Source organism: Gekko japonicus, unplaced genomic scaffold, assembly GCF_001447785.1.
Source record: "Gekko japonicus isolate JY-2015 unplaced genomic scaffold, Gekko_japonicus_V1.1 scaffold70, whole genome shotgun sequence".
NCBI lineage: Eukaryota > Metazoa > Chordata > Lepidosauria > Squamata > Gekkonidae > Gekko > Gekko japonicus.
The window spans coordinates 494,242-518,150 of NW_015167529.1; the positions used below are offsets into that span (position 1 = coordinate 494,242).

General features: G+C 42.8%; 1 protein-coding gene across 1 annotated transcript in view; it reads left to right on the forward strand.

Moving 5' to 3' along the window:
* Nucleotides 1-21,206, forward strand: part of CNN3 (calponin 3) — a 35,228-nt gene extending 14,022 nt beyond the window's left edge. The window contains exons 2-7 of the mRNA XM_015413331.1: nucleotides 12,414-12,535; nucleotides 14,328-14,394; nucleotides 15,521-15,658; nucleotides 16,122-16,238; nucleotides 17,702-17,848; nucleotides 19,515-21,206. Of these exons, the coding sequence (XP_015268817.1) occupies nucleotides 12,414-12,535; nucleotides 14,328-14,394; nucleotides 15,521-15,658; nucleotides 16,122-16,238; nucleotides 17,702-17,848; nucleotides 19,515-19,862 (939 nt within the window). The 3' untranslated portion in view covers nucleotides 19,863-21,206. The remainder of the gene's footprint in view (nucleotides 1-12,413; nucleotides 12,536-14,327; nucleotides 14,395-15,520; nucleotides 15,659-16,121; nucleotides 16,239-17,701; nucleotides 17,849-19,514) is intronic.
* The last annotated feature ends 2,703 nt before the right edge of the window (nucleotides 21,207-23,909 follow it).

Here is a 23,909-nt window from a genome sequence, read left to right on the forward strand (position 1 = left end):
GTCTGGCCCAGCGACAACCCCACTGCGCCACCCCTGGCAAGGGGCACCTTGCCTCACAGGGCTTCCGACCACCAGCCCAAGGGTGGAAATGGGCCGAACAACGGGGAGCCCCGAGGCGAGGGCCAAGCCAGGAGGGCGGGCTTGGAATGGCAGGGAGACCGAGGCCACGGGACTGGGCTGCCTGGGCAAGGAAGAATCCATTGCAAGACCGGTTCCCCAACTTACCTCAGGGCACTGCAGGAAGACCTGGTGAGGAGAGGCCACATGAGGCGAAAATGACACCAAACCAGTTGAGGGAGCAAGGGCCGATGGGTGGGTGGGGCACAGATGAGGGAGGAGGGTGGGAACAGGCAGATAAAGGGGGAGAGAAATCACCAATAGGAGGAGGAAAGGGGAAGATGGACAGGGGAGGGAACCACAAGGGAGGAAGGGAGATGGGAGCAATTACAATAAAAGGAGGGCAGAAAGCGGAAGCCAAGGAGGAAGTGAGTGGCAGAGAGCTGACAGCACAGATAGAGAGCGAGAGAGCATACTCTGCAGAACTGCCACATGGGTAAGCTGCAGGAGGTGAAGTAACCTCACAGCTCCCGTATTCTGAGGCTCCCGTACCCTCCTCTAGGGAGTCCCAACACAGCAGAGGGGGGAGTCCCAGTGAGTGTGGCACTTGGTAAAATTGCTAAAATAAAACAAAACAGTAAAACTAACAAATTTGTAATTCATAATAAAAAAGACCTTTGATCATGAAACCATAAAAACCATCCAATCTTAAAATAGCACGGCAGTTTATATAATACAACCAGAAAGAAAGCAAATCAACATCAAATGTCTGGCTGGGGAAGGGGGAAGCCTTCACCTGGCACGAGAAAACAAGGTGCCAGGTGAACTTTTGGGATAGGGCAGGTATCACAGCTGAGAAGCCCTGTTCATTTGGGACCACTTGCCTTCTTCCAAAAGCAAGGGCTTCACAAAATGGCCTCTGAAGAAGGGTGTATTACTTGGGCAGGTATGTATGGGAGCAGATGGTTCCCCAAATACACAGGTCCCAAGCTGTTCTGAGCTTTAAAGATAAGAGATATAACTGGGCCCAGGAGGGCACAGGCAACCGTTAGGGCAGAATTTTAAGGACTGATGTAACGTGGGGTTTGGAATCCATACCTAAGTGCAGCCTCGCTTCAGCATTTTAGACCAACTGAAGTTTTTGAATTGCTTTAAAAGATAGCCCCACATATAATGGTTTCTAATAATCTAACCTGGAAGTGACTAGTGGCATTCTTGGGGTATATATTGGTGCACAGGTATGATGAAATAATTATACATGGGATCAGAAATAGACCCTCTCCATGTTAGCTGCCAATTTTGAATTGTTGGCAGGGCTGCAGGACATTGTTGGTGCATTTATTTCCAAACTGAAATAAATTCCACTTTGACTTGGATTTTCTGTTTTCTGTTGCCTCAGAAGGTCGGACCAGAACCAATGTGTTGAAATTAAATCAGAAGAGTTTTCGGGTAAACATTAGGAAGAACTTCCTGACAGTTAGAGTGGTTCCTCAGTGGAACAGGCTTCCTCAAGAGGAGGTGGGCTCTCCTTCTTTGGAGGTTTTCAGACAGAGGCTAGATGGCCATCTGACAGTGATGCGGATTCTGTGAACTTAGGCAGATCTCATGAGAAGGAGGGCAGGAAGGGTTGCCTCGGTGCATAGTTCTTGTGGCCCTTTCTTACACGCCCAGGGAAATGCTGATTGCCACTTTGGGGACAGGAAGCAATTTTTCTCCAGGCCAATTTGGCTAGAGATCCTGGAGGTTTTTTGTCATCTTCTGGGCATGGAACAGCGGTCACTGGGGGTGGAGGGGGAGGTATTTCTGAATTTCCTGCATTGTGCAGGGGGTTGGACTAGATGACCCTGGAGGTCCCTTCCAGGAGTATGATTCTATTATTCTGTAAATAAAAGTCCTGAAACTGTGCATAGATTTACTGTGGATTGTTCTGGGAGACTGTGAATTATGTTTTGCAGTCTGCATGTTTTCTGTACAGCTGCCAGTAAACAACCATTTTTCTTTGGTATCTAAAGAATGTGTTTGAGGTTGTGGCATGAAAAGAAGAGAATCTGCAGAACTTTGCAAAGTAGTGCTATTTCACTGACAGTGTCATTCTCATACTCAAATAGAACATGCAGATGCTCATATGATAAAACTGAAACCACAGAGCATATGATTATGGAGGACCCTATATTCAACTAAAGGTAAAGGTTCCCTTGCTCGAAAGCCAGTCGAGTCCGACTCTAGGGTTGCGGTGGTCCTCTCTCTTTCAAAGTCGAAGAGCCAGCACTGTGGCCGCGCTGTGGCCGTGGTCATGTGGCCGGCATGACTAAACACCAAGGTGCACGGAACGCTGTTACCTTCCAACTGGAGGGGTACCTATTTATCTACTTGCAATTTCTTGCTTTCGAACTGCTAAGGTTGGCAGGAATATTCAACTAGTTAAGGGCTAATTTAGTCTTCCCTTTACTTAAAGATACAGAATCGCTAAATGTGCAAGCCCAGGTGTCATGGCTACTGTTGGATACAGATGATCATGTCACCCCTCTCAGTAGCAAAATTCATAGGCGCAATAATCAAATATAAGAGAAATAATACTGAGTAAGGTCTTTTAAAATATTTTTGGTTCTAATTTCTGCTTAAGGTGATAGCACTATGAACACAGATGGATAGATGGATGGCATCATTCAAGCATCTTTTGCACTTTTCTCTCCTTATGTTATGTTGTCCCATTTTCTTTTGGATCAGGCAAGTGATACCAACAAACTTTGTCATTTAAAGTTTTTGAGATACATTTTCTTAGGTAGTGTGTGAGGTTCACTTTAACCTAATTTATAATCAGATTGCCAAAATACCTAGTAGCCTAGGGTTCCCAAGTCCAAAATACCGGCGGAGGAGCCTTGGCTGGCTCTGGGAGCCGTCCCCGGATGCGCGCACGCGCTGCCAGCTCGTCACAGAAAGTGACGTGCAACGTCGACCACATTGAGGGCATGGCCACTTCCTGTGATGCTGCACTTTGGGGGGCGGAGTTCCCCCCGGGGCCCAATTCCGCGGCGGTAGAAATCGGGCCTCCAAAGCGGGGGTTTACCCGCCACCCGCCCCCACTTGGCAGCCCTATAGTAGCCCTATAGTTAAACATATTTGCTTTTGTCTCTCTCTTCCTAGATATAATAAGTTGATTTCAGAGAAAAAGAAGTATGTATCATTGAAAAACTAGAATAGCTCTGTCAAAATCACTTGAGATTTCTCTTTGCTGGGTGGTTTTGGGAATGTAACAAAAATGTTGTCATGTATTCCAAGAAATTTTTAATAAGAGGTAAGCAAGAATTTGTGGTCTACTGGGAATTTTGAAGTGTGTATCTGTTTGGCTAGCCTGTTGGAATGTTACTGAAATATGTATTATTATTAAAGATAGTCTCCCGTGCTTGCTCACAACAGAAATGTGTGGGTGTGTGACTGCATCAGCCCATTGTAATCATTTGTTGTGTTTTGGTTTGTCCTCACTGTGACTATGCTGCTCTCTTGTATGCATTATATGTATGTTAAGGAAGCAGAATAAAACCGAGATGAGACTGAAACCAAGAGCATACTGTGCATGTTTAAGAGAACATTTTGTTCACGGAGAATCATAGCAAAACACAAGCAACATAGTAGTGTAACAACTGTTTAATAATTTATTCATTCTGCTGCTTGAAGTATGGAGGACAATGGCTTTTGATGTCTGCAGGACAGTTAGTGTCTTTGTAATGAGACATGAACTTTCCCTGGGACATAACTTGGCATGGGGCCCTAGACAGGGACTTCAAGCAGGATGGAGTGCAGACCTTATCTACCGTTAATAGTAAAATCTGGACTCACTTAGGTTGAATGTTTTGTTGTGGTGTTTGTGATCTGAAGAGTTTTTAAAAATAAAATAAAATGCTTTTTCCCCATATTTAAAGATGTAAACAGCCAGCATGAAGTGTAACTGTTCCCTTGAGCGGCTAGGTAATCAACAAACCCATGTGGCATCAGGTAATTGCTTCTCTGTCTGCAGCCGCTAATTACTTACCATCATACACTAATTGGAACTGTAAGCATTTGTATCACAGTCATTAATCCAACCAATCTTTTTTTTTTGGAGCTCAGTCTGTACAAGTCCAGGTTTCTCACAGCGCATAACTTCCAGCAGATCTTCGATAAGTTTTTTGTTTAGCTCCTTAAGAGATAGCTTTAATTTTATTTACATTAATGAAGGAGTGTGTAGTGTAGTGGTTAAGACAAGGAATTGTAAGCTAGGTTGCCTAGGCACAAACGTCCTTCTGTCAGGCATAGTAATATGCACATTATACTCTCTGACAAGTCAGTCAAGCTGAAAGCCTCTTTCCAAAGTCTCTATCTGAAGTCTTTCATGTCCTGCTGCCTTCTAATTGGAGATGTCAAGGATTGATTCAACCTGGTATCTTCTGCATGCAAAGTATATATTCTTCCACTGAACTATGAATCACTAGGGCAACTGGTCAGCCAATGTGTGAAACAGAATGCTGGACTAGATGGACCACTCATCTGGTCCAACAGGTCTCGTCTTATGTTCTTATGATCCTCTTTGTGGTGATTATACCAGATGGTTGCAGGGATTACTGAGGTAATGAAGCAAACCATTTTGAGCATTTAAACAAGTTTAAATCATGAAACCATGAACTGTCTTTTGCGTTTTACAGATCTCTCCCTGTAGCCTGATACTAAAACAAAGGAACAAACTGAGCAACATTATGGGAACAAAGATCTTACTGATAGCCTACACTAAGTATAGAATTCATAGAAATCAAGTTGGGTTGTGTGACCTAGTAACTGGAAGTCATGGTTTACTTCCCTCACCAGATGTTGTAAGGTCATCTCCGTCCAGTTCTAGGACTCCTCTTTGGAGGAAAAATAAACTTTCTGTTTATGAGAAATTATTAAAATCTTGTCTTTTGCCAGGATAAAAAACATGTCAACACTCTGACTACCTTTAACGAGAAGTGCAGTGCTGTATCTTTCCAGTACTAAATGTGCTGCAGTGCAGAGGCAGGCCATGAGCACCTACAGTACCTAACCTGTTTGCCCAACCTTACACACCCATGTCAGATAAAACACTGAAATTTCACTACTGGTTTTTTTCTGTTTAAAACAAGGCTTGCCTGCTTTAGCAGTGTGAGCCGCTCCAGGAGAAACTGCTGTGGCTTCACGTTTATGGATTGTTTCTGCCAGGTTATAAGCCATGTGCTTATAGTTTTGTTTGATTTGTTAATTGTAGCCATTCAGAATACAAAATTTTGATTTTCTTATTGGGGAATAATATACTGGAAAAGTCAGAAACTAGTTTAGCTCATTGATTACAATTAGCAATCTGATTCTTTGGGTTGGCTTTAACAGTACCTGCACTAGAAGTGACACTTGCTATATACAAAGCTCAATTTTGTTTCCTGATGCATACGCACGCGCGTGTGTGTTTGGAGGTGACTTCCCTACTCATGAAAGGCCTGCATATTTGTCCTGGCACATCACAGCTATTCTTTGAAGTTCTCAGTCCCCATCTTCTCCTTTTTTCCCCTTTTGAAAGGAAATTCTCATTAAAAATAAATAAAATGATTTGCAGGTTTGACATCATATTCCATTTATTGATTCAGATATAGTTGTTATGCTGTCAGTGTGTGTTTTCAAAATAATTTTTTATCTGTGTGTTTGATTATTTTGCTCTCTAGTCAGTTATTCCTTTTATTTATTGTATTTATTAAACTATTTATATGCCACCTTTCTCATGTGGCTTAAAACCCCATTAATTCCCCTTGTCCCCCCAAAAAGTTTGAGTTTTATGGCTGCTTCCACAGCACGATGGTAAAGCCCACATATCAGAACTGTCTCCTGCTTTTCCCCCCTACTCAGTCATTTAATTAAAAGCTGATGAGAATTCTTTATTATAACAGACTTGTCTACATATTATAAAATTAATGGGCACACACTTTAATTTAGTGTTTAGAATCTTTAATTTTACTTCCTTGTTTTTTTAACATGCCATCCAAAGCAGTTATGCCCTTCTGTCTCCATCAAAGTCAATGGGCTTAGAAAAGTATAGCTGTTTAGGACTATATGGTAAGTCTTGTTTTTCCTAATGTGACTAGCTACTAGTTCTAGTCTTGCAACTTATAAACTGGTATATCCAGTCCAAACCTATGCTTACATAACACATATGTTTTGCAAGTAATCAGTCCTTGATATTTTTGGTTTTAGAAGGATCAACAGTGGCAAGGGTGAGAAACGTTTGTGCTTGATATTGAAAACTGCTGCCAGTCACCAAAGGAGACAGCACTGTAATTCCACTTTTTAAAGAAAGATCCAGAAATTCTTAAGGCTTCTAGATCTGACATCTGTGCCAGGTAAACCGTTGAAAAACAGTTTTGAGGCTAGAATACTTAAACATGTAAAAGAACAAGCCTTGCTGAGAAAGAATAAGTGAAACTCTAAAGTCAGGTCATCTTACAGCATTTTAGGATTCTTTGACTTAGGGAAAGGGCCATATAAATGCAACAGAATATAGCTTATAATTATTATAGAACTGTTTCAACTGAAGTGGCGCAAATAGTGGTTCTGATATTGCAGCAGGAGCACCTCACTTGCTTTTCAGCATTGCCTGTTTTCTTTCATTCCTGTCTTTTTTGCAAGCCAAAAACGTTTTTGTAAAACTTTGCATAAAGCTGGATTCTCTGGAAGCTGAATTTTCCATGCTGTGCCAGATTCTGTCTCCCCACCCCCACCCCCGTGTTCCCACAGAATTGTAGCATATACCGTCCTACCTATAAATTGCCATGCTAAGGGTGTCATTTGGGATCGGGCTGCTTACTGCTGTCAGAGTTAAGTCAAAAGAATGTCATTAATTTAGGTAGCTTTTCCAGTTTGCATACCTTGATCACATTCGGATTGCTATGTTGTGTTCTGCCACACACTGTAACCCTTCACTGAATTGCCATCATTCATTCTCCTTGATTCAGACAAACTAAGCCTCACGTAGCCTTCAACAGCTGTCGGTCTGTTTTCTGGGCTGTCAACAAAATACCTAAGTGGAGTGTAGCAATTATTACTGAAGCACTGGTGATGACGGAGCATCTGAGTCTGAGCTAACAAAATAACTAACTAGAGCTGTTCATAAGGCAGGTTATTTCTTACTTGTTTGCCTAAGTCTTTTCAGATAAGCCCTGCAAGTCTGCTTGAGACACTTCATTCCCTGTTGCTGTGAAGAAAATTTTTAAAGCTTCTTTACGCATCATACATTGCCATATGTTTTAATCCAAAGCAAATATTTGTGAGGGAACTCAGTAAAGTGCCATAAGGCTGATCCTTGGTTACTGGAGCACAGAGAGGATAGAAGCATTTCAAGGCCTTGAGTAGTCAGTTCTCCACTATGAAAAGATCAGATGTGCATGAAGGTTGCGAAATGGAGGGGAGGGGAGTTGACTTTGCAGAAATGACAGAACTGATGTGACATTCCTTTGGCCACAATGCTCCGAAGACAAACATGCGTCACCCTTTTCTGCACTCCAGTTCAACAGCCAACATTCTTTCTCTCCCTCTGTCTGAAACGCCTCTTGCGATGACATGATCTATTAATTATATCTCTGTATTATTAAAAAAGGCCCCAGCTGGAAAAGGGGGGGGCTCAAATCCTTATAGGGACATATAATATCATGCACTTTTACAGATGGGAAACTAATCTTGAGTCTGATGTATGGCGGGTCATGGACAGGATTGGCATGCAGTGGCTATGGGTGCATTCCTGATCTCCAGACATGGGTACCCACAGGGGTCATTTCCTGCAGGAGCGCACAGGAGCGGAGCTCCGGCAGTAAAGAGCCCAGGGGGCGGGCACATGCAACAAGCCCTACCCCCTGCTCCCAGCAGCCCTCAGTCAGAGCAAGAAGCAGCCAGGTCAGTTGCAGAGCTCCCCCCGGTCCCCCGGTCCAAAACAGTCCAATGGCACCTTTAAGACCAGGTTTTATTCAGGTACAAGCTCTCCCTCCTCTGCGAGGACAGATCTGCACGCCCCCCCCCAGTAGCTAGCAATCCAAAGCACTCCAGTGGAGCCTGAGCGGTGGGTGTCGCCTTCTGACACGCTGTGTGGCATATGCAAATGAGTTATGCTAATGAGTTATGCTAATAAGCTCCTGCACCTCTTTTTTTTATGAAATTACCCCTGGGTACCCACATGGAGAGCTAATTATAGAGCAGCTTTTGATAGGAGCTGAGCATTACTTGGGCCCAGCATGCACAGGCTGCTCTCCACTGAACAAGAACACATGAATGGAGACAGCTCCTGCTGTGGTACAGTGCCTGGCTGCTGTGGTATGCGCAGGCAGAACTATGTCATACCAGCACAGCAATATCGGTGTGTGTGTGTGATTTTGCTGTGATCCTATGAAGAGCCACAGTACTCTCTATACATGAACATTTCCTAGAAAAGACAGGAATGTGATCTATTGTCCCAGCAGCTTCTGTTGCAGAGTAGTAGAATGCCATATTGTAAAAACCACGTGGACAGCCCAGTCCTCCGCTTTCAAATCGCACTTTACTGAGACCAGTGGGATTTACTATCAAACATAGGATGACCATCTGACTTGCATAGGCCCCGGTCACACAACAAAGTTGCCATGGGAGAGGCACGGATGGTGGGCGGATTATCCGGGCACGATCACACCCCAACATCTGGGAAGTGGAGCGCACCTGTGGCTTACCACCGATAATGCGCGTTAAAAAACTAGTACCTCCAAGGTACTAGTAAACATTTGCCACGGGCCGCCTCCAGACGCCCGTGGTGTGATCACGCCGGCGTGCAGCATTCCCCTCCGGTCCCTCGTTTACCCGCCAGCGCTGAGGGAAGGACCCGTGGTGTGCTGCCGGCGCGTCTGATCGCATAATCGCGGATCAAACTGCACCGGGGCAATTAGCCATGCCTCCCCCCACGATATCCGGCCCATGTGACTGGGGCCACAATTAATCTTCATCATTTTAAGATGGTATTGAAACAGATCCAGATTTGTTTTCAACCACGTTGACTCACTATTGAGCGCTAAAAATAAAGCATTTTTGTTAGATGCTGTATCTGAGAAAATAGTTTGCCAAGTTTCATAGCAACGCTGTACAACCAAAGAGTGTATTGTAAATTACTTTAAAATATTGGCTCAGTCTATAACATACAGAGTTCCTGAGCCTAGGAAACTTTTGGCAAATATAATATCTTATTCTATTGCATTGTTCCTGTTACTTAACTATGAACAGCTATCTTCCCCATTTCTCTTAGTTACCGTTACTAATGCAGATCAGAATCATTAAATTCAAAGGAAAGGGGGGGAGAAGAGAGTTCTGCTCTCTGGCTATAAGGGATGTTAAGGAGTTACAAACATCTGAAGATGTTTTAAGAATATGCCTTTGATAACAGGACAGTCCTCCGGAGATTAAGTATTATTTAAAATTACCTCTTGTCCTTAAGTATGTGAAATGATACAGATGAATGAGCAGAAACTCACTTTGTGTTTGAAGCTTGTTTGGTGATGAATATAATAAGCCAGAAAGAAATGTGACTTGGTATTGTGTGTCTTGTGTGCTAGGATTGGGTTTTGTAAATCATTGCAATAATTGCTGAAGGTGAGAATTTGTATGTATAAGTAAAGCAGAATACCTTTTATAGGCCCCGGTCACACGGGCCGGATATCGCGGGGGGGAGGCGTGCCCCGGGGCAAAATAACGCACGGTTGTGCGATCAGAGGTCCCGTGGGTAGGGGGGAGCTGCCGATCACAGGACAATCCTGCGGCGCGGCAAAGAAGCGGCGCGGTGCGGCAAACGGGTTTGTTTTTTTTTCTGTACACCAAAGTATGTGCATGCTCCGTTGGGTGCTTGTGCGCATCCATGGAGACTTGGGTGGGGGGAACCTTTTTGCAAGAGGACATGGGCGGGCGCCAGATGCCACCGGAAACGCAATCAGACTCCCACCCTTACCCCGCGGTTACCGGAAACTAGTACCTCGGAGGTTCTAGTTTTTTACCCCGCATTTTAAGCCTCGGGTGAGAACTGAGAGTGATCTCCATGGACAGTGGGGAAACTAGTACCTCGGAGGTTCTAGTTTTTTACCCCGCATCTTCGGCGGGAAGCCTCGGGTGGGCCACGGGAGCTCTACGCTTCCCAAATGTGGCGGTGACATCGCACCCGGAAAATCCGCCTATCTTCCGTCTCTCTAGCGTGGCTAATGTTCCGTGTGATCACAGCCATAGTCTGTTATTGCACACATCTCTAAATCAGCGTAATTAATTTTGATTTTTGGTCAGTGCTGTGCGACATTAGCCTGGAGGGAAACTTTTCAGAATTGAGGGTGATGTGATAGAGGGTTCACTGCCCTTTGTGAAGACATTCATGTTGCCCATCATAAACTCTCTTCTCTCTGTAACTGTTCTCTCTGGTCAAGCAGTTTTTGCATATTTTTGAAGTGCTGAAGAAACCTGTGAAACCCATATGCCTGGAGATGTTAGTGAGATAGAAAGAACTGAGAGTGATCTCCATGGACAGTGGTAGATCTGAAAAATCTGGTCCATCTCTAGTCTAAAATAACATCTTCTGTAGCTCTTCTGCTATATATGTGACATTTTCCTACACAAATAAGAGTCTTTGTTAAGGAAGAAACAGGCACTTACTAGCATATTTTCCGCTGAGAATCGTGTAGATTGGCTCCTTGGTCCTTGTATTAAATGATCATCCTTGTACTAAAAGATTATGTTGTACATTTTTTTACATGACAAGAGCAGTAACATTAAAAAGTGTGAATTAACCCTAAAAGGCTACTGCTTTAGGGTGAAGTGGAGGATGATACTGGCTTAAATCCTAACCTCCTTTTGTATTTGTGAAGGGTAACTAAGTTATGAAAGGGAGTGATTTTGGCACTCCCACAGCAGGCACACACCTTGCTTTTCCTACACGCTGTTTCCAGGGGTTCCCTGACCCCCCCTCCCATGGATACACCAGCACAATTGGGAGGGGGGGCACAGGAGGCTACAGCAGCAGTTGGAGGCAGGAGAGTTCTTCACATGTAGCACAGCTCTGCTCACACTAGATAAGATCTACCCCAGTACATCTACATTTTTACTTGGCATTATAGTAATTCATCTACAAATATTAATGGAAAAAAGTTTAGAAGTACAGAATTTGTAATTTTCTGAGCGACAGGCAAATCCTATGCTTTTTCAGAATATTGTTTTTTAGTGCATTTTCATCAGCTTTCATATATGTGTCATCTGTAGGAGATACAAATCTGGGGAAGATGGTCTTTGATTTTCTAAAAAAGTATAATTTTTTCCATGTTCCTTACAAAAGTTTTGAGTGTTATTATCCTTGTATTACAGAGGGATGGATAGAGACTGGCTTTCCTAAAGCCTCCTAATGACTTCATAGCAATGATCATATTCAAATTGGGGGTGCCTGATTCATATCTCAATCTCTTAGTCGCTACATTATGCTAGATCTCAATCTGTAATTACAGTGGACATTACTACCTACCATGCCGAGCACAAACATCTCAGGTTTTAGCTTTATCTTCTGAATTTTTAGGCTTATTCTTGCCTTGCTTTCACGCCCCTTAAAATTGGGGTGCACTTTCTTATAAAATTGAAAACACAGTCCTCGGTATCTTGTACTTGCTTTGTTCACTGTATCTTGCTTCAGGTAATCCCCCTTTTATTCCTCTTTGTTCTCAAGTGTTACTTTGGCAATGTCTGGCAAAAACTGCACAATATAATGATGAAATGGTTACAGTGTTTCAAAGAATTATATTTTCATACCTTATTGCTTACAATTACTATAGTGCTGTGACTGTGCAGTCTAAAGGTTGATTGGTATGTTATGGATCAGTCCAATGTTGCCTGTGAGTAAATAAACTGAATAAAATGGGACCTGACTTTTGAGTGCATAGGGTTACACTGTGATTTGAAATGTATTGAATTTACTATAATTTATAAAATAAATATTTATTGTGCCCTTGGTCCCCCTTTCCATCTTTTGTTTGAGGGTCTTTCATAAGGACAAGATACACCTTACTGTCCTGTGGGTAGAACTCTTGTGTACCATCAAGCACACATCGTGTCATGGCCCTGAATATTTTAAATAAACTCTTTGGTTTATTTAAACAGCTAAGAAATTACCATATGTGGTCAGATAAAACTGAGGCTTCAGCGATTTAATATTTGCAAGTCAGCGAAACTGATGCCTGAGATAGCAGTGGAGCAGATGCTTTCATAAACTATCCTTTCCCAATCAAATGTAAAATTATTTTTATTAAAACTGGAAAACAAAGATGTTGAATTCATTTTATTTTGCATTGTAGATTGCTTTAAAATATGATCCACAGATAGAAGAAGATCTTCGCAACTGGATTGAGGAAGTTACTGGAATGAGCATTGGGGCAAACTTCCAGCTGGGCTTAAAGGATGGTATTATTCTGTGCGAGTAAGCAGCATAATTTCCTTTCATTCCATTGTGGGTTGTTTTCCTCCATTTCTAGACCATAATCTTTCTAGACCATTTTTTTTTACTCATCGTCCATATGTAATCAGTTTTCAGCATGGGAAGACGGAATGATGACACGTGTGGCTTTGTTGTGCAGGGCATCGCCCACCAATATGTCTTCTAGATGGCCTTTATCTGATGTTACTCTTACTGCCAGTTTGGTGCAGTGGTTAAGTGCGCGGACTCTAATCTGGGAGAACCGGGTTTGATTCCCCACTCCTCCACTTGCACCTGCTGATGTGACCTTGGGTCAGTCACAAGCTCTGGCACAGCTGTCCTTGAAAAAGAGCAGTTTGTGTCAGAGTTCTCTCAGCCCCACCCACCTCACAGGGTGTCTGTTGTGGGGAGGGGAAGGGAAAGGAGTTTGTAAACCGCTCTGAGACTCCAAGTGAAGGGCGGGGTATAAATCCAATCTCTTCTTCTTCTTCTTCTAAAAAGGAACTCAAATACTGTAGTGATACTACTGGTGCAACCCAGTTATGGGTCTCAGCTTACCAGTTACAGACTAATAGGCTAGACAGCAACAAAGGGATAGTCCATCAGGAATTTCTTACAGAGCCCAGTTGGAACGAATATAGCTTTGGATGCAAACCAGCCCCCCCCCCCATTAATAACAGAGGAGGTTTCAATGTAGCTTTGTAACTGGAGGCATTTCTGAAGATTTTTGCAGTTTGTATGGTGGCCACCTGTAAAATTCTCTAGCACTTAGAGGCTGATTCCTACAGTCAATACAATGAAGTGACAGGACTTTTTAATCCCACTTCGCTGCATGTGGTTGTATGTTTTCATTCTCCTCCATGAAATGCACATAGAAAAACAGTATGTCAATAGGGTTGCCAGGTCCCCCTGGCGTGTGGGGAATCCCCCCCCCCCTGCTGGCTAGCAGGGGAAAAGTTACCTTTCCAAATGCAATGTTCCTGCATCACCCAGAAATGATATAAGCATGTCAGTGACCTTGGAGGGGACGCTCTAGCTTTTGGGCAAAACTCTATGGTAGAATTAGCTTCAAATCATAGAGTTTTCCCCACAAACCAGAGCATTGCTCCCTATGTCACTGACATGCCTACATCACTTCCATGTGATGTATGCATGTCACCCCCCAACATGCCTATATCACCTGGAGGTAATGTAGGCAAAGATGTGCTTCTTTCCTCCCCTCCCAGAGCGACCCAGTAATTCCCCTCCCAGCTTGTGGCACGTCACCCCCAACATGCCTACGTCACCTTCTTTCCTCCCCTCCCACAGCGACCCAGTAATTCCCCTCCCAGCTTGTCATTCAGACCTGGCAACCCTGAATGTCAAGAAAAAGGCAAAATTGAAACCATTTCCCTAATATTTTCCACATGGAAAGAGGTCCCCCCCCCAAATGAGTGAGCTTTCACATAGACAATCATTCAGATGCACCCTGAAGTGGTACAGCTGAGGGAAAGTGCTGCTATTCTCCTTAGTATTTAAACTAATATAAACTGCTAGTGTAAACAAATGAGCTGTTTTGATCTAGTTAGCTGCCTGCCTGTGAAAGAACTTGAAAATTACTACTGTTTTGTTAATTAATGTTTAATTATTTGATGTTTGTATTATAGTAGGATGTTTGGCGAGCTAGGGTGTTCTTTTGCACAAAAAAGCAGGATAGAAATAAATAAACAAGCAAATAAATTAATTGGGGTCCAAGAAGTGCTACAAAATGATTAAAATAACTGCATTTAAAAACTTTATTTTATTGTTTTTGCAGGCTCATCAACAAATTGCAGCCAGGATCTATAAAGAAAATTAATCAGTCCAAACTAAACTGGCATCAGGTAAATAGCAAAACAGCCATTTAAATAATATGCTGCATTGTTGTTGTGAAGAATTTACTTTGAAGGAAAGACAAAATGTATAAATGAAAATGTACAGTGAAGGCATTTAGCGATTGTATATTGTCAAGCAGATAGAAACTGTTCATCAGTTAAGGTGAAGTAGCATTTAATGGTCAAATAGTGGGAAATTTTTTCTTTTTTGATAGAATACCATTGAAGGTGCTGCACCTGGGGGTTTGTGTATGGGAGTAGGATATCAAGGAGGTAAGCACTGCCTGTAGGAATTAAGAGAACTGGCAGCTTTTTTCAGGCTTAGAGAAATCGCTACCTCTTGGCACATGTCCCTTTCTTTTTCTTTCCCTCGTTAGAGCTATGCACACATTAAATTGTTCATAGCCCAGGGAATCTGACACTTTGTACTGAAGTACAAAAACAAACTGCTCGCTCTCTCCCTTAAATGTTTGACCCCACTGGCTTCCAGCACTCTCACAGTGCAATCCTAAGCAGAGCCCTTCTAAGCCCATCAACTTAAAAGGATTTAGAAGGGGTATTATTCTGCTTAGGGCGGTATGCTCACACAAATTAGTAACTATGACGTAATTAAGAGAGCGTAGATGGATATGCAGTGTCTGGCCAATGCAATGAAACTCTAAAGAGATACTGCAGCAGGAAGGGTCATGGAAATAATCATGAGGAAAGTTTGCCTTACGCTTTGGGGGAAAAATGTGGATTTAAACAATTTTAGAGAATAGAGTGATTGTTGTATTGTCCATCAGGTTCGGTGGATCTGACCAATGAACCTCATGAACTTTTAAGCCTCCTCAAGAATGTTTTTGTTGTGAGGGGAGATATAAATATTTTAAATAGGTAAAACAAAACTAGAGTGTTAAGACCATCAGAACCTTGGATTCGGTCATGCCCTATGTGAAGACTTAGTATAAAGTTTGAAAGGAGGGGATTGTATCCTCTCATGGTAAAAACAAAGAGCTTGAACCTAAGGACTTTAACTGTGCATTAGACACAGCCATATGTAATAGAAGCCTGGTAAATGTCTAAGTTAAGCACATCCAAGCTGAAATACTAACAATTCCTGAGAACACTGCTTCCTGTGTTTGTTTCATTTTAGCTGGAGAACATTGGAAATTTTATCAAGGCCATACAGCAATATGGCATGAAACCACATGATATTTTTGAAGCAAATGATCTCTTTGAGAATGGAAATATGACCCAGGTTCAAACATCACTAGTGGCACTAGCAGGTCTGGTAAGTACTTGTTGACATATGGAGACCAGTGTGCATAACTGAGCTACTCAGGAGTGCATGCCTGGTAAGTATTATTAATAATGTTATAGCACATCGTAATAAAGAATGGAAAATGCTTTACAGTTACCTCGTTTATTGTACAAAATGGTCCGTCCCTTCCATGGTATCAAATCTCATGAAGGGAATCTATACCCAAGTAACAATTGTCTTAAATCAGACATGAGTTACATGAAAGACCAAGCTTAGCTCATACTCAGAGATCAGCTGTCACCAAATAACTAGCTGCCCAAACTATACACAATTAAGGATCCCGCCCCCTCCCCCCGTTTATAAAAGAACCTTGGTTTAGAGTTATTAAATGAAGAGCAGCCAAAAGGCAGAGGTTATGAAGTACGTTCATGTGAAGATGTTCCAGTGGCATATATATTACAAATACTGTTACATTATATTATGATCTCTCTAGGCAAAAACCAAAGGTTTTCATACTACAATCGATATTGGAGTAAAATATGCAGAAAAGCAAGCAAGGAGTTTTGATGCAGGGAAACTTAAGGCTGGGCAAAGTGTGATTGGCTTACAGGTAAGCACAATACGGAACTTATGCTAACTCACATTGTCTACTTTGAAGGGCAGTGGACCTGAGGTTCTTGTATCTCATTCCCAGCCCTGCTAACTAGGAATCCTTTTACCAGATGCCAGCAACAGCCTGCAAAACATGTGCTCTACACTAATCTATGGCCTCGCCTATATCTGTGCCTTGAAAAGTACACTCTTATCACCAGAAGGGCATTAGCTTTAAGGAGTCACAAAATTCCTTGTTTTTTGAAAACTTGACAGTCCTCTTCACTTTAGTAATAAATTCTTTTGGGAAGAAATTTACACTACTTGTTGCAGCTAATTCATAGTGTGAATAAGTAGTGTAAATATTATACAACATGTGGATTTTGCGGTACAAATTAAACTCCCAAGTCTAAAGAAGTTGCACACTGGCCCAGTTTCATTTGTCAGAAAAGATATCCTTCACCAGAGAAACCGAGCTTATAAAAATGATGTATTTGCTGACAAAAATGAATACAAAGAGTGAAAAAAAAATTAATCACAGGATACATTTGGTTTTGTGCATCATTCATTCAGATTGGGTATGAATTGGTTAAGGCAAACAGGACAGCAAAGGTAGTAACTGTAATACACTGATATCCAGTAAAGACTGCTGTTTAGCTACACATTTATCAGCCATTTGCCTTATCAGCTCGGAAGGACATTTTTGGTGGGTTTGAAGAGATGGTAGGTATGAGACACATTCCTAGATTGGCTATCCTTGTATGCTGTATTCTGGAATGCCAGTGATTACCATACTGGTCACCTTGGTTCCCTATATCAGGGACAAAGACCAGCTCTTAAATGTTTTAAATACATAAAGCATGCTGTCCGGGCATTTTGGGGTCAGATTTTAATTTATCTGGGATATCAGTATAGCCAAAAGAAGTTTCTCTGTTACACAGCTGAACTCCCATCTATTTCAATGAGAGTTCAGTGGATTATAGTTACCGCACAGAACCTGGAGCTTCTGCTTGGCTTGCTTCAAGCTACTTGCCAGACATTTTTTGTAGCGCTCCCTTCCCTGTAGCCTGTGAGTTGGATCCAGCAGAAGAGTTCACAGAAGTATTTGGCAGTGGATCTTTCCACACCTTCCTCTTTCCCAAGCAGCCAGTAACTTTCATCAGTGGAGGAAGGAGGAAGCAATTTACCTGATTTGCCTTTGCTGCCCCCCCCCCCCCCGTAGCATTAGGCTGCTTTGGAAGGCCGGGAAAGTTCGGCTCTGCCAACTGCTTGGATCCAAACCAGTGGGAGCAGTCTGTGGGAAGTTGTCCTGCTTATGTAGGGCCAGCCGTCACTCAGAGGTCGTTTCAACCGTGTGGTGATTGTAACTTCTAAACCAGGTTTCACCTGGTTTATTCATTGTGAGTCTTTTTTATTTAGAACTGTTCACTCTGGGGCTAATTTTCTCTAGAGTCAACTGTTCTGCATGCTCTGTCTTTGCAGATGGGAACCAACAAATGTGCCAGTCAAGCAGGTATGACTGCCTATGGGACTAGAAGACATCTCTATGATCCAAAGATGCAAACTGATAAACCGTTTGACCAGACAACAATTAGTTTGCAGATGGGTACTAACAAAGGAGCCAGTCAGGTAAGCAAAAGTTATTTTGTAATCTGTATTCTAATATTGTAAACTGTATTTTACACCTTCATTATTGGCATAGGTATACCACAGTCGTTTCAGAAAAACGCAGTTTGCTACTACACAAATGAACCTCGGCCCCGGTCACACGGGCAGGAAACTGCGGGGGAGAAGCGTGGCTGTTTGCCCTGGGGCAAACTACTGCGCAGTTACTCGATCAGACCTCCCGTGGAGGTCCTGTGGAGGTTCCATGGCAAGGGAGAGGTGCTGATCACAGGACAAGCCGGCACGCAACGAAGAAGCGTGCGACGCGGCAAACAGTTTTGTTTTTGTGTGTACACGACGAATGCGCATGCTCCGTTGGGTGCGTGTGCGCACCCACAGAGACGTGGACCAAAAAACCCCACCTTATTTGCAAGGGGACATGGGCGGGCGCCGGATGCCACCGGAAACGCGATCAAACGCCCGCCCTTGCCCCGCAGTTTCCGGAAACTAGTACCTCCAAGGTACTAGTTTTTTGCCACGCAGTTTCGGCTGGAAGCCTCGGTTGTGCCACGGGAGTGCTACGCTTCCCAGATGTGCTGGTGAGATCGCGCCCGGAAACTCCGCCTGTTTTCCATCTCACTTGTGTGGCTTCTGTTACAGTCTGCTACTACACAAATGAACCTCATTTATCTTTGGAATTGTACACTCCCCTCTTCTCTGCTGGGCCAGATAATGAATTATTTCCACTTACATAGCAAATCACAGTCTCTAAATCACCAAACTGTAGTTTTGTGCTTTCCCTGCAAACAACAATCTTTGTGTCTTGGAATAGCGGCTTAGGTGTAACGCCAAAATGTGTCGTCATAAAAGGGGAATCGTTCATTAGGTGGCTGGGGGTAGGGCAGAGGAAGGATGCCAGCCTGAGGCTCAGTCCTGTTGCCGCAAGTGAAGGTTTGCTGTTAGGTTACAACCTATCCAGTTGTTCAGATGAGACTCTCATAGTGCAGTAAAGTAAATTTTCAAAGTCCAAATCAATGTTTAGTTCTTCAGTTCGATCTCAGGGAAGGGGGGGGGGACCAGTGTTCCCTCTAAGCCGAGTTAGGGTGAGCTAGCTCACAATTTTTTAGCCTCCATCTCACACATTTTTGTCTTAGCTCAGGAAGGATGGCTCCAGAGCAAACTAATGTATGCAGTAGCCAAATTGCTCGCTTAGAACTTTAATGCCAGTAGCTCACAAAGTAGAATTTTTGCTCACAAGACTCCACAGCTTAAGAGGGAGCACCCCAGTAGCACTACAGAGCTTTGTTTTTAAAAGCTGGTCCTTTTACTCAGAATACGAAGGAGAACAAACAGCAGAGTTCCTATCCAGTTTCTTCCATTGCTTAGTTAATTAGGTAAGGAAATGAAGATACTTTTTAATTTTTGTAAAGTACAGATTGATATCCATAGCGTGTGCCCATGGTAACTTCTTGTTGGAATTACTATTCAGTTTTCTGCAAAAAAAGTATCTCTGCAAAAGCCTTCCTGGAGACTCATTTGGTAGACTTTATTTTTCAAGCTGAGCAGCTTAGTCAGTGTTCAGCAAATTTTAATTCATACATGTTGCCCCCTTAATCATTCATTACTAGCCACAACTATTATTGAAAATCTGTACTCTATTGTTTGTTTTGAAATAAACATTTCTTTTTAGGCAGGGATGCTTGCACCAGGGACCAGGCGAGACATTTATGACCAAAAGCTCACATTACAACCCATGGACAACACTACCATTTCACTACAAATGGGCACCAACAAAGTGGCTTCACAGAAGGGGATGAGCGTGTATGGGCTCGGACGACAAGTGTATGACCCTAAGTATTGTGCTGCACCAACAGAACCCATTATTCATAATGGAAGCCAAGGAACAGGAACTAATGGGTCTGAAATCAGCGACAGCGATTATCAGGCTGAGTATCCAGATGAATATCACGGCGAGTACCAAGATGACTATCAGAGAGATTACCATGTTCAGTACAGTGACCAGGGCATTGATTATTAGGGTTGCCTCAAGTGAAAAAGTTCAGTATTAGTTTATTATTTTATTCATTAAAAACGAAACTAGCCTTGTGGAATTGTTACCCATCTTCTTTACACATTATGCTCATGTACCTAAGGTAAATATTGCCTTACATAACATTCCTTTTTCCTTTCTCTGCCCTTTCTTTCTCTAGTTGCCTTTAGTGCTGTAACAGTTGCAGTCTACAGCATAACCAATAACTGCATATGAAGTAAAAAGGAATACTGTGAAGGGGAGTTCTCTTATACAGCCAAGTCTTTTAATAAAAAAAACTATGCATTTTTTTACAATCTTGTTCTGAAATAGGCATTTTACATACCATATCAAGCCTTGATGTTTTTTAAAAAACTTTTTATTTACAGTTCTACTTTATGGAAGACTGTAAAAGACTTTTGTGCATAATGCTGATTGTGGTCTTTGCCACCAAAGCTGTGGCTGTGGCTTATTACTGAAAAGGGGTTTTTTTTAATTTCCTCCATGCTTGCTTGCAATAAATGTGCTTTTGTGATTGTGTGTGTTCCATTCCCACTTCTAAATTGACCAAACTGATAGAAAGAGCTGACTTTCTTAAAAGGGAGTTCATACAAAGTTCTGAGCCCACAGAAGTCCCCATTTTTTGATGGTGCAATTTTTAAAAAAATTTCTGTGCCATAATGTATCCATGTAGAATTGCCTTTTCTTTGAATTGTATTTATTGCCACATTTCTCATCATAAACTGATCCTGTTGTATTTTTTATAAATAAATGTTGTTTTCTGGAAGGCATGTGATAACTCTTGAGTTATTAAATAGAAAATACAAACAACAGAAGTAATTGTCTTGATACTCTGGCAAACAAGTTAAACAGGTAGCTTGCTGATGGGAATTGGTGGGGGGGGGAAGATTGCCAAATGTAGTAAATGAAATAAGGTCAGAAGCTAGGGAAGGTACCTGTCCCTCAATTCTATGTACTCATAAGTGTCACTGAATTCAGCAGAACAGACCGCATTCAAGTATGTGCGTTGTCAAGCTCATGCAATCCCTTTCCCACTGCTCCCCCACAAAGTACATCTGGCAGCTGCCCCCTCTCAGTATTGCAGAGGTGTAGTGTCAGTGGCCAGGTGCAAGCCTAGCATCACAGGGCAGGGCTTGGCTCTGTCCTGGCCATCAGTAGCCCAGAGACATAGGCTAATCCTCCTGTCATCTCCTGTGCTACCAATCCTCAGAGCTTAGGGAATGTGCACATGGAATACACCCCCCTGGCACTTAGCAGCTAGCAAGCTCTTTCTCATCCAAAGGAATGAGGAGGGCCACAAGGCAAAGTAAGAGAGGGTTTTTTAAAAAAACCAAAAAAATGAAAAACAGAAAGGAACACAGCAGTCCCTCCCTGTTTTTTCCCTCACCGCTGGGAAGAGACAAACCCAAAGACTTTTATCCCAGTCCACACTGTTAACATAAGAAGAGCCCTGCTGGATCAGACCAATAGCCCATCTAGTCCAGCATCCTGTCTCACAGAGTGGCCAACCATTTTCTCTGGACGACCAACAACAGGGCATAAAGCTTGAGGCCTTCCCCTGATGTTGTTTCCTGGCTCTGGGATTCAGAGGATTAGTGCCCCTGAATGTGGAGGTTCCCCTCAGTCACCATGGCCAGTAGGCACTGATAAGACTTATCCTCCATGAATCTTTCTAATCCCCTTTTAAAGCTGTTTATGCCTGTGGGCATCACTACATGCTCTGGCAGCGAATCCCCACATTTTAGTCATTCTCAGTGTAAAGTAGTCATTCCTTTTGTCCATTCTTAACCTACTGTCCATCAGCTTCACTGGATGCCTCTGAGTTCTAGTATTTTGGGAGAGGGAGAAAAAGTTCTCTTTGTCCACTCTCTCCATCCCATGCATAATTTTATAAACCTCTATCATGTCCCCCTTTAGTTGTCTCTTTTCTAAACTGGAAAGTCCCAGACTCTTCCAGCCTTTCTTCATAGGGAAGGTGCTCCAACCCCCTAATCGTCTTGGTTGCCCTCCTCTGTCCTTTTTCCAGCTCTAAAATGTCCTTTTTGAGATACGGTGATCAGAACTGTGCACAGTATTCCAAATGAGGCCGCTTCATCGGTCTATACAGGGGCATTACAATACTGGCCATTTTATTCTCAGTCTCCTTCCTAATAATCCCTAACACAGAGTTTGCCTTTGTCACCGCTGCAGCACACTCGGTTGACACTTTCACTGAGATATCCACTATGACCCCAAGATCTTTTTCCCTCAGTATCAGCAAGTTCAGACACCATTAACCTACACTTGAAGTTGGGTTTTTTTTGTCCCAATGTGCATCACCTCGCACACTTACCAACATTGAACTTCATTTGCCACATTGTTGCCCACTCACTGTTGGTCCTCAACTTCCTGATGATTGGCCTACACTGGGCCAGTTCATTTATGAATAAATTAAATAGTATCAGCCCCAATACTGATTCTTGTGGCACCCCACTGCTTACTACCCATCTTTGTGAGAACTGTTCATCAATTCCTACTCTGTGCTTCCTGTCATTTAACCAGTTTTTAATCCATAAGAGAACCCTTATCATATCTTATCATATCTTATCCTATGACTGCTAAGGTTACTCAGAAATCTTTGGTGAGGTACCTTGGTAAAAAGCCTTTTGTAAGTCCAGGTATATAATGTCTACTGGGTCACCGTGCTTGTTCACGTTCTCAAAGAACTCCAAAAGGTTGGTGAGACAGGACTTCCCTTTGCAGAGGCCATGCTGATTTTCCCTCAGCAGGCTTTGTCCCTCTATGTGCCTAATAATACTATCTTTGACAGTTTCTACTAATTTGCCTGGGACAGGTTAGGCTGACTGGCCTGGAATTTCCTGGTTCCCCTCTGGATCCCTTTTTAAAGCTTGGTTTCAAATTTGCTGCTCTCGTGTCTTCTGGTACAGTGGCTGAATTTAGTGATAGGTTACATATACAGGTTAGTAGATCAGCTATTTCACATCTGAGTTCCTTAAGAACTATCAGATGTATGCCATCAGGATCTGGAGATTTATCAGTTTTTAATTTCCCCAGCTGGTCTAGAACTGCAGCTCTTTAGCTTGGAGAAACGACGGCTGAGAGGAGACATGATCGAGGTTTATACGCTCATGCATGGGATAGAGCAGGTCAAGAAAGAAGTACTTTTCTCCCTTTCTCACAATACAAGAACTCGTGGGCACTCCATTAAATTGCTGAGCAGTCAGGTTAGAACAGATAAAAGGAAGTACTTCTTCACCCAAAGAGTGACACATGGAATTCACTGCTACAGGAGGGGGTGGCGGCTATAAGCATGGACAGCTTCAAGAAGGAATTAGATAAACATATGGAGCAGAGATCCATCAGTGACTATTAGCCACAAAGTATAGATAGGAACTCTGGGGCAAGTGATGCTCTGTATTCTTGGTGCTGGGAGGGGGGCAACTGTGGGAGAGCTTCTAGTGTCCTGGCCCCACTGATGGACCTCCTGATGGATGGGCCATTGGCCTGACCCAACACTGGCTTCCCTTATGTTCTTATCTTAATCTATGGTCACCTCCATTTGGCTGTTCCTCAGACTCCCTTCCTGAAAGTAGGGGCTGTGGCATGGGTTCATGCCCCATACTTTCCACAGTGAACATAGAAGCAAAAAAGTCACTGAGATTCTCTGCAATCTACCCATCTTCCTTTAGGAATTCCGTGTTTCCTTTGTCATCCAAAGGCCCCACTGCTTCTCTGGCTGGTTTCCTGCTCCAGATATATTTTAAAAAAATGTTTATTGTTTGTCTTGATGCTTTTAGCAACCCGCTCCTCAAAATCTCTTTTTGCATGCCTTACATTTCTTTTGCATTGACTTACATTTCTTTTGCCGGAGCCAGTGGTCCTTCCTGTTCAATTCATAGGGGCAGATCTTCCACTTTTCTTTTTATAACTTCCTTGACTTGTATTGTTAACCATTCAGGCCTTCTTTTAGACTTGGCAGTGCCTTTCCTCACCTGTGGAATGCAGTCTGTTTGGGCTTCAATAGCTTCCAAGCAT